Source organism: Electrophorus electricus, chromosome 1, assembly GCF_013358815.1.
Source record: "Electrophorus electricus isolate fEleEle1 chromosome 1, fEleEle1.pri, whole genome shotgun sequence".
NCBI lineage: Eukaryota > Metazoa > Chordata > Actinopteri > Gymnotiformes > Gymnotidae > Electrophorus > Electrophorus electricus.
Window position 1 is genome coordinate 27,470,461 of NC_049535.1, and position 11,933 is coordinate 27,482,393.

General features: G+C 40.6%; 2 protein-coding genes across 2 annotated transcripts; one reads left to right on the forward strand and one right to left on the reverse strand.

Annotated features, from left to right (window-relative positions):
* The first annotated feature begins 299 nt into the window (after positions 1–299).
* On the forward strand, positions 300–6,338 carry LOC113573265 (proline-rich protein 29). Its single transcript, XM_027003403.2, has 6 exons — positions 300–463; positions 1,947–2,034; positions 3,429–3,535; positions 4,287–4,531; positions 5,045–5,115; positions 5,426–6,338. The coding sequence occupies exons 1-6, from the start codon at positions 389–391 to the stop codon at positions 5,452–5,454; spliced, it is 615 nt and encodes a 204-aa protein (XP_026859204.2). The 5' UTR covers positions 300–388; the 3' UTR covers positions 5,455–6,338.
* A 2,934-nt stretch (positions 6,339–9,272) lies between these two features.
* Positions 9,273–10,981, reverse strand: tcap (titin-cap (telethonin)). The gene is made up of 2 exons (XM_027003402.2): positions 10,623–10,981; positions 9,273–10,263 (listed from the first exon to the last, which is right to left on the reverse strand). Exons 1-2 carry the CDS (start codon positions 10,769–10,771, stop codon positions 9,873–9,875), a joined length of 540 nt encoding a protein of 179 aa, XP_026859203.1. The 5' UTR covers positions 10,772–10,981; the 3' UTR covers positions 9,273–9,872.
* Positions 10,982–11,933: the final 952 nt, after the last annotated feature.

The window sequence follows — 11,933 nt, forward strand, 5'->3', positions numbered from 1 at the left end:
CGTAGACTTTATTGGCGCTGCTCCGCGGTGTCCTTTGCGCTCTGGGCACAAGGGAGAACTTTTTCTGGCACAGCCAAGGCGGCCGAACTAAAGGATAAAGTAACCTGTTGTAACATAGCTCGCCCACTCCGCCATTGAGCACGCAAAACACAATTCATCATAACGAGCAAACATTGGCCCCCATCAGTTAAACAATTTTCATACAGTGTACTGTAATTACGCGTATCTCAAGCCATTACAGACTTAATAATGGCTGGCCTCAGAAGAAAGCATCGTCTGTTTGCGTCTTAGCACCATGACAACTTTGTCAGATGCGAGATTACAAACACAGATGCATCGGCTGAACATTTAACGTTACGTTAAATTTGGCTTTGTGTAAAAATATAGAATGGCGTGGACGGATCCAGCGCAGCCGCGGTTTTGGTCGGATGATTTCTCAAATATCCAGATGGTTCAACCCACAGTGAGTTCTTCTTTTAGGTGCTATACATGTGTAAATCTACCAGTTCCCTTTTCTAACAGTGGTGGATCTACGTTTATGACCGACGGAATAATAGCAAAATCTATTTAGCTAACGGAAGGGACGCACAATGTTACTGAGGTTTTAAAAGGTTACAATCTTAGAGGCTACAAGCGCAGAACATGTAATAGCGTCCATTCGTTTGCGTGAAATCAGTAGCGACTGGTGAAAAATATTCTAGGTGGGGCTGTTTGTGACAGTTTCACTAGCTATCACAATACAACTTAACAAACTACTAGTGCTCTGCGAAATAGCTATTAATTGTTCAGTTGGCATTAAAAATCGACAGACTCATAATAAATGACTATCATTAGTGGCAGTTCTAATGTGCTCAAACAGAAGGCACAGTAGGCATCATTAACTGGCCAGATTACATACTGAGTCTTGTTCAGAAACCTTCAGTGATATTAGCAACCACATTATTAACACAAAAGCTTGAAATTTCTAAACATCCAAATATAGCTGGATGAGGTTTTATTCTACAAAGAAATCTAATGTTATTTGCGATGTGATTTTGTGTATGATGCATAGATTAGTTTATGCGGCTTCCACACGTTTATTAAACCTAGCTGTTAAAGCAGCTTTAAAAGCCCTGTAGGAGTTAAGAATTTTAGCTGGTACATCTTTTTTATTTTCAGATATGAAGCTGTTTTATTAACGTTCACAGTGAGAAAAAAAATTAATATTTACTAAAGGAACATTTAAAACAAATAGAAGGCTTGCATTTAAAAAAAATAATGCAGTGGTCGTAAATCCTCTAGCTATTTAACCTATGTATCAAAAGAAAAGCTCATGCTTAGCGTTACACAACTCATCTTAGCTCATTTTGCCAGAACCACCCCTAAAACACATAGTTAGCGTTAGCGTGAGCTAGCTAGCTAACGTTAGCAAGCTACTAGCTAACCAAGTTAGCGGTTAGTTAGCGAACGCTAGCGCAAATCTAGGCGTCACTAGCTTATCTAGTTCATTGGTACTATAAATGAATATACACAACTTGATTAGCTGACTAGCTAGCTAGCAAGTCATTTTAGCAAGCTACTAAGCAACGTATAGTTTATGCACGAAAGTTCTCTCAAATAGATTTTGGAGAATAGAATTTGAGGACGCCTGAAATGAAGCGTCTGTTAAGACGCTGATTGGCTACATTTATGTTGCTATGTGCATATATTGTATCAGCAATGCTCAGCAATTGGCTGCGCTGCTGCTCTGACTGGCGATATTTCTATCTCCCACGAAGGGAGGAAACCCATTTTATTTTTCCTCAACATATTTTATATATTACACGTTATTGTGCATTGTCAGCGCACTCCATTGGCCAGGCGCCACTGCGTGAAATGTTCTCAAAGTTTCCAACAGTTCTGTGAACACTGCTAGATTTGAGCACAAAACAAACGTGCTCACGCTTGTCCGCGGGTCTCTTTCACAGATTCCACAACCCGTGACACTTTTCCAGCAGCTGCCTGCCGCATTGGCTTCACCTGTAACGTCTCTGCGTCCAGGACACGTGAGGGAGGGTGCGCTTGCGCACACACGCACGCACTCACCCACCCTTCGCAGGGCTGCTTTCTTTAGTGTTCAACAGCTCTATAACCTGTTGTACACTAACTTCAAATACCCAAACAAGATCTGGAGTAATGTTATCCAAAATGAGCACTAATTCCCCAAAAAGATAGTTTCTATACAAATAGTGGTTATATATTTAGAAATAGAGTAAAATGGATTTAATGCATTGTAGGGCATGGTAATTTGGGAAAAGATCTGTCAAAACAGTATAATCTTACTTTTTAAATTTTTTTAAAAATTTAATTTATCTATGCTCAACATGACTTCTGTGCTGAAAGAACAAAGCTTACATACATGTGTATCACAGTAATACTCCAGCAGACATCCTGCCCATAGAAGGAAGATCAGCAAAAAACGACTGATGAGTCAGTGCTATTTCACTAAGTGAGGCGGACAGATATTCATAAATACCTTTATGAAGTTTCACCCAGCTTACTGCACAGTGTCTATGTTTACTTCCTGGTCTGAAAAACAACATAGTCCTTCAGCACAGATGCAGTCAGTGCGCACCCCAGACGGGTGTGTCTGATCTCTTTCAGACGCATTCCACATGCGGTGTCTGGATTTTGACCAAACTCACAGTTATCTGGCAAGTCTGGACATGGTGACTGGGTCAATGCACAGGCCATTGCTCCTCTAGAAACCTAGGGTTCAGGTTATTCATGTGATTCTTATTCACTGGGCCTCTGCTATGGATCTGCTGGAAATGTGGTTGCAAGGGCAGGCACTCTTGCTCTTGAAGTGCTCCACATATGTTTGATCCATATTGCCTCATAAGTAATACTGGAACTCTTGGGTGTGTCACACACTCAGGTGAACCACACATGTGGGTATGTCCTGCATTAAAGCTTTAGAGCTGTTAGGCTGGATAAGATAATGTGAAGAGTTTCATCTAATCCAAGGTTACAGCTGTGGGTTCTAACGCCATGGCCATTGGACTCACCATGCCCTCTAAAAAAGTGAATTCTACAGGATGTCATATGCTCTTTTTTCTCTTCATGCTCTTATTCACAAAACCTCTTGTGTTTTTTCTCTTTCTTACCACACATGCACCCCTACACACACAAGTACACTGCACTTACCCAATCACCCACACATACACATACACTGCACTTATACCCACCCCCCAGAAACATACACACTCACAAACACATAACCTAAAGAAATCTGTACAAAAAGCACTATCTAGTGGATACCAGTGGATATTGCATCTATCATTATTTACGATGAGTTTATCTTAACAACAACCACAATAACAAAAAGCCCCACTAAGTCTGTAGCTACAGGTACATTATGTAGTACCTCTCTTTGCATGCATGTGTGTGCATGTCTGCATGTGCTATAGATCTTGTAGAGCTGATGATGATGCAGAATGCTCAAATGCACCAGGTGATCATGAACAATATGACCATGGTTGCACTCAGAAGCTTTGGCTGCACAAACACCCCTGAGGTAAATAACGCGTGTGCGCGCACACACACACACACACACACACACACACACACACACACACACACACACACACACACACACACACACACACACACACACACACACACACACAATCCTATAAGAGATGCTCAATCATGTCAAATGGGCTGATCACATTACTTCTTAAAGTCACATGATGTGTTTTTCTTTTTTTAAAGCCAGGTTGTTTACACAAGCCTTTTCCAGGATAAATAATCATTTGAAGGCAATTTCTGGCAGAAGCTTAATTAGCTCAGAACAGCTTTTACCCAGTTATGTTGTCATTAAGGGCCTTTTGAATTTTCCGTTTGAAGTGTAGCGGGGTATATTCTGCATTGTGTTGATCTTAATAAAGGCATGGAATAGCAAGGCACGTGGGATGCCTTTGATCTCACTCTTTTATTTTCAATCAAAGAGTGAGCCTGAAAAAACACATTTAGATGCAATTAGGGCCATTGCAGATTCATAGATAAATACAAAAAACTACGAAAGTGCAAAAGAAAAAAGAAAACTATCAGTCACATTGCCAAGTGTGACAGAGGCTTGGAACAATTGACATCAAAAGAACAGGCTATTAACCATTGTTAGAGTACATCACTATAAAACTGATAAGCTGTAACAAAAGTAAGTAATGATTATGTGACTAATTATCGTAAAATACAATAAGGAAACATATAACCCATTACATATGCATTATGTGTTAAAGACTAATGCATTATTTACTCTACAACAGCAATCGATTCCAGCTGTTGTGAGCGAGGAGGATCCAGAGGTGTATCACCACCACTACCTCTATGCTCCAGAGGTGTATCACCACCACTATCCCTATGCTCCTTGCTTATCTTCCCCTGTGTGGCTGCCTCAGCCCCTGCCAGTGCCTCAGTGCGAGGTTCTACTTCCTCAGACCATCCAGAGCTTCCAGGACCCACCTCACTCACCAGAGGCTGTCTGCACGGATCACAGAGCGATCACAGACAGGTCAGAGAACACCACCAGGTACATCTAACTGAGTTTTCCCAACATGGAGCCAGGTTAGTTTTACACTAAGTTGCAGCGCCATTGGTGAAACACCAGTGGAAGCCCTTTTTAGTCTATGCTTAATCTGGGACTAGGGAAGTGGCCCTTAAAGTTTAGTACTGATTTATTAGTCAAGAAGAGCTGCATGTAAACCACAAAGAGGTATATCACACTGAATTACAGAGAAACCATATAACACAATGGGTCAAGCCCATAGACTGTATACATAGTCTAAGTTCAAGCCACATATCTTTACAACCTATTTATATTTTATTTTGCCTGTTATACACTATTATTAGTGTAGTAATTTCTATTTCAATAATATTTTTACAGCTGACAAAATTTCCTATTTCATATTTCTATATGTGAAAACACACACACACACACACACACACACACACACACACACACACACACACACACACACACACACACACACACACACACACACATTAACTCTGTACTGTCATATAGGAGAGCTGTGGCACCTCCACCACTACCCAGTGGAACAGGAACTGTTGGAGCTGAGATCCCTCCTGCTGCAGGTGCCCACACGCATGCACACACAGGCCTGCACACACTCACATGCAATTATTTATGCTTGAAAACTGCCATACGGTTTTGCAATAGCACACTCACACTTTCAGAAATGCAGGCCTCACTTCATGCATTTACACAGGATACAGAGCCAACACTTTTCTTTCAGGAACAGCTTGGATCTGTAAGCCAAGAACCTTTGAACAACTCATTCTCTTCCTTCCCCTTCTCTCTTCATCTCTCCCTCATACTCTCTACCTCCCTCCCTTTCCCCTGTCCCACCCCCTCTCTTCCTCCCTCTGTCTCTCTCGCATACAGAATATAATAATGCAGAAAGAAGGCAGTAAGAATTGTGGCGAGCTGATACAGATCCAGTATTTGACTTAAACATAAACACATCAACACTACAGTCAAATAGCACTATTAAAGTACAAACCTCCATTTGTAACAACACAAAGGCTGGCCAGTTAAAAAAGAATAATTATATATGTTTTGTTATTCTGCTACTTGGACAATTTGTGGACTAACCACCGTATACTATTGCCGTGCTTTTCAAATACAATACTATTTTAATGCATATGCTAATTAATGTGAGAAAATACTAAGTACTAAAGGGATTGATATATCTCCTAAGTGCAATGTCTTCATTTTTTCCATTAAGTAGAATTTAACTTCCATAAATCAGTAATTAAGCAGTAGGTGGTGACATTTACATTTGGATCTTTTGCAGTAATAGTAATCCACTTCTTTATGCTCATATAGTAGATCTCTCTAGAGCAGAGCTATCCAATGACCATCGATTCAAAAGCAGCAATCAGTAAACTACTGAATTTGTTTGGCAGCCGGTTTTCTGACATACTCCACAACATATATACACCAATTATCTTTAGAATGTGCTAATAACAATTAGCTAAAAGGAGCCAGTCAAATTAACAACAAAGCCTCCCACATCTGACATGCTTCCTTCAGCATTAACTCATTTATGTTGACTGTCATCAAACATAAATTAGCAGTAGCTTTGACTTAAATGCCAGGAAGAAGTGCATTAACATCCAGATTTGGGGAGCAACAACAGAGTGAAAGTGGACTGGGAAACTCTAGTATTTGCAGTAGAGCTAAAACTGCTGCATCCGTAAAATTATTACTGTTTTATGATGAAATTAACACAAATGTTGCAGAAAGGAATACCAAAACCACTTTGTGATGTAAAATAATAGAAGTAAAAAGTAAAATCATGCTAAACAGAATTTATTAACTTTTATAAACTTTATTGAACATGTTTCTTTGGAAAATGATTTAATGGTGTCAGAGAAATGACACTGAAAACAGTTTAACCTTTACATTAGTTCATTCATGGAACTATATATACAACATTGAGAAACCTTTGTGTTTAACTTCTTTCTTAATAATTTTGTCATATATTCCATTGCATTATTATAGTATTTCAATTGTTTTTGTCACATACATATTCATACACGGTACAACTAGTAGTGAAATGCTTTATTTCTATATTATTGCATATAACCTTGAATGTATTACTTTATTATTATTATATGTGGCCTTGCATGCATTACTAAATTATTATTATGTGAAGTGTTGCATGCCAGTTTTTTTCCCTCTCCCCTGTCTTTTGGAATGTTCAAAGTAACATTCCATCATCTGATCAGCAGAGGTCAGTAAGCGTCATATTAACCATGTGAGGATGAGTCAGAGTTTATAAGTGGCAACTGTTTCTGTATGTGATAGGGAAAGAGTAAGTGGGATACAGGGGACGAAGACAAAAAGGATAATGGCACAGTTGCTTACTGTTGGTACAAAATTAAAAAATTAGTCTTAGCTAATCTGCATTTTCACTTTGTCTATATGTTGTTTAAAGGGTGTCTGTGTGTCTTACCACAGATTTTTGTGATGAAAAGAAATCTGTGGATGGGATGGGACACAGAGTGTAAAAAGCAGAACAATATAACCCTAAATAACAAATTTAGGCATTAGGCACTTCGTACTCCATTCAGCCGAAAAATGCTGTCCTCATCCCCTGGAACCAAGATTTCCATCTATGAGGTCACGACTAGGCAAAATATATTGGCAAGGAAGACAGGGGACACTCATCTCTTTGAATTACCAATAAGGTGAACAATGTTTTTGAATACGACTGCTGGTGTGATACATCGTTTTGAAACTTAGTGAATGGTGGTTTTAAATAGTGCTGTTGAACCATAACTCTGTATCACCTCAGCACAAGCTCCCTCTAATCCACAGGCATCCAGAGGCATGCACTCTGCAACATGACAGAGGCTTGGATGTGCATCATCAACTGAAATATAATATTGTCTGGTTCACGTGGACAAATAACTGAGTAAACTTCAAGAGCAGAGTGCATGTGTGTGAGTGTGAGTGTATGTGTGTGTGCTCATGCTCGGGTGTCTCCCACATTAGGGAGTTTTAAACTTTCAGTCACCTGTTGAGTGTGGTGTCTCTGACAGGACTGTGTGCGCGCACAGGCTCATGTATAATAAGTTGTATTGCATAACAGAGCATGTAATAAAGACACATCTCTCATCATGGTAAAAGGATGAAAACACACACACATGCTTGCAGACGTGCACAGACAAGCGCACACATATACACACATTATATATTACATATGTGAAATTGAAGCACAGACTATGACAATCTGTTGAAACATTATTTGCATAGCACGTGCAAGCGCGTGCACACACACACACACACACACACACACACACACACACACACACTAGTGTTTGAACATGTGCATCAAAATTTGAAATAAGAAAAAACAGTATTAATACAGATACATATTAAGACAAATGGCAGAGTAGAACACAAGGTAAGAAAGAGAAACTCATTTCTGGACAGAGGTCCTTCATCAGCTGTGTGTGTGTGTGTGTGTGTGTGTATGTATATATATATATATATATTTATTTATTTATTATACTGGATATGACGTATTAGTTCTCCATGGAAATGCTACTCACCCTTAGCAGTGTCAAAACAGATAGGTCTGCTATTATGGTTATGTAAGAGCTCTTCAAGGCACTTGAGGACACTGTGTGTGTGTGTGTGTGTGTGTGTGTGTGTGTGTGTGTGTGCAGAAAATACACACACACATGAAATCCCATGCGCACAATTTTTTTTTATGGCAAAAGGTTCTTTTGCATAGCTTGCTCTCAGGTGATGCATCATTTACATTAATGGCTGTCTATGCAATATGATGCCTTCACATGTAGTAATCTGCAAAACGCTCAAACTGAAAACAAAATAATGTATACTACATATGGCAACAATGACGACAACAATAGTGACATTTTTGGGCTACACTGTTATGCACTCGTGTGTCTATGCATGTCTACGTAAGGGAAAGAGGGGTGGCATTTTGCAGACACGACCAACAACACAGACAGAATGCACCAGAACTCAGAGGAAGAGACCCTGAATGCCCTGCACCCACCTCTCTCTGCTCCTCCCCTCAGCACACCCTCTAGTGACTCAGCTATTAATATCTGACTGATCGGAGAAAGAATTAGCAACAGGATTGCAGGGAGACATCTATTGATTGGCTAGAATCACAGTCTGTGCTTTGATTAAAGTTGTTCTGTGAATTTGACTGTCAAAGGCAGAATTAGAGAAAGAGAGAGAGAGAGAGAGAGAGAGAGAGAGAGAGAGAGAGAGAGAGAGAGAGAGAGAGAGAGAGAAAGAGAGAGAGAAAGGTACATCATGTTCTCATTAGGAAGCTTTAAGCAATGACCCAAACAGCATGTGTCACAGTTATAGCTAGTCCTGCCACCATTTGGCTTTTGAAGATCTGTCCTGTTGGCCATACTGCTGGCAAAAACCAGAGGGGAAGATGCCAAGGGACAGTGAGTCCTGCTCTCTGCCCCTCCCCCGATTCCTCCCATGCATTCCTCTCCACTGCCCATAATGTTTTCCATGGCCAGTCTCTTTTCCAAAACAGTCCATCTCCAAGTAGAATAAATCCCTCATAGGACAGCTGAGAAAATCTAAATAAACCACTGTCTTTCATCATGGCCTCTCTCTGTTGCTCTCTCTTTCTCAGTGTCTCTTTTTTGTCTTTCTGTCAGTGCCTCTGTAATATGAGACAAATACATTTGTTTGAATGGTACAAATCATTCCTGAAGCATTGGGAGTGGGTTTTAAATTAATTTTATTGAACAAAACAGTGCTCACCTAAGAGCTCATAAACAGTGAAAAGCCACTATCTGTCTCAACTGCTTAGTCCTGCTGGACATGTTTGAATAATAGGCAGTGATGCAGCAGAAATCAACAGCTGATAAGTTGTGCAATTTAACATTCATTTAACATTTATTTTAGAATTGCATCTTCTCTAAGCACTGTGAACAGGTTTACTCCTGCAGGATGGTTGATATACCTGAACGCTACTCTCACCTTCATCTTTCAATATAGTATTCTTCAAAGATTTATTACAAAACAGCTTTAGCAAAATACTATTTACAGCTTGGATCATCTATACAACATCACTTGAACAATTATTGAGCATTAACAACATCAGTGTCTGCAATTTCTCAGGCATAAGTAGGGAGGCGCGGGTAACACAGAAGTTCAACACTCCTACTGTGTGCATATTCTATCTATGCTTGCATTCTAAGATCCTTTTCGTCCTCAAACTTTCACTTTCGCAACTCAGAAATGCCCACACATTCTTTGACTTTTCACCCTTCTTACCCTCCTGCCCTTCTCCTTTCCTGCTGTCCATCTCTCTCTCTCTTCATCCTCTCTGCGCCTCCTGGGACATGGATCTGCCCAGCGTTTTGGGTGCTTTGGCAAACTCCATGCGTAGGGGCTTAACCGGAGGGAGGTCACGTGTGAGCTCCTGCACGTCCCTCTTACCCAGACAGAGTCCATCTGGGGCGCGTGCGGGGGGCAGGTCTTCCAGAGTATGGGGGGCACCACGGCCCAGCCGGACACCCAGCTCACTGGGCTTGAAGATGGGCAGGGGAAGCGTGTTCCTGCAGGGTAGGAGCTGATGCTCACGGACACCTGACTCCATTGTGCCCACCCTGAGCACTCCTGATGGGCATGAGTGGAAGAGAGGACGAGCCTGCCAGTAGTGGGACAGGGTCTCCCGCCGAGAATCGTCTGACATCACCATCGACTGGCTGTAGTGAATGGCATCAGAGAGAGTTACAATTATTTCTTATATTATTTGATTAAGTACTTATATGAATAATTAATCATCTATTTAAAGCACTTTAGGAAAATGAAAGGAAAATTTCATTGCTGAAACCTGCCACAGATCTCTAGGTTTAGATCTTAAACTTTAGATGACGAAGAATTTTCCCTCAAACATTAATGGAAGGGAATGTAGCTTCTGTCAACACTGTAAAGATAAAGTGAATCCTTGGCCTTTGTGTGTATATATATATATATATATATATATATATATATATATATATATATATATATATATATATATATATATATATATACGTGCTTGCATATGTGTGTATGTACTCACTGGTCCTCGTGCTGTGTTCGCATTTTGAGGCTGTGCCAAGCAGCTGTGTAGCTCTCTCTCTGGGAGACGTTCTCCTCCTTCATGCTGCAGCTCAGATCGGCTCTGACCACGTGGCCTGCACGCTTCTCTAGCACTGTGCACACCTGCATCTTTGCCCCAGCGTCTGCCTGTATCTTGCAGTGATAGTACTGTTGAGGGGTATCTGCACCTCTAGAGGTTTGTCTGCGTCTGCCTTCTCTGAAAGATGAGCCTTGGTTTGCTCTTTGGCTGGTCTTCACTTGTGTGGCTCTGAGCAGTGTGTATGGTGTCTCTCAGGGTAATCTTTTCCTCTCTCTGTCTGGTTGTCGATTGACCGAGTGAGTGTGTCTGCCTTTTATACATGTCCTGTTGCTATTTTTTACATCATGGTCTCATTGCTCTCTCTGTCGGCAGCAACACCTGATACTCTCTCTCATACTCCCTCTTTCTCTCTCTCTCTCTCCCCTCTCCCTCACACACACACAGTGGGCACAGTGCTGGAACACAGGATCAGGGGCTTAGAAATCCCCTGATACCAGTAAATGATCTCTAACACACACACACACACACACACACACACACACACACACACACACACACACACACAGAGTTTTACCCAAGTTACTTTCAGCACTCAGATACACAAACTTTCATGACCAGACGCAATGACACCATCATCATCATCATCATCACCACTGTGCAGTGACACACAGCCTTGGCCACAGGCTCCAGCTGAACCCTCCCTGAGAGAGCTCTTCAGCAGCTGGCTCTCAAGGAACCTTAGGAACTCAAAACGTCTGCTATTAATGTGGAAACTCAGAAGAGTGATAGTCACCATGAAAACCTTTTTAGCTCTTTTTTGTGTCATGCTTGTTGTATTGTTGTCACTGATAATCAGGGATGTTTACATTCTAACAGTGACAAAGCATGATACTTACCAACTCATGACCCTGGTAACATTTTAAAGCAAATCTTAAAAAGAATTATAATCAACATTAAATAAATAGATATAAATAAATGTAATCCTTGCCTGCTTCTTGATAACATGACTTACGTACTGATAAACTACTTAAATCCATTCAGAATTGAATAAATAATTTTAAATAGCAAAATTATGCATCAGTGTCAGTGTGAACAAGCACAGGTCACAGGTTGAATAGTGATATGACGAGAGTATCTCTCTCTTCTGTACAATAAGTAAAAAAAAACAAAACACTTTTGACAGTGAAATTGTTAATAAAGCATGATGTTTAAAAACTATTTTAAACAGGGGACAGCAATAGGAGATTTTTC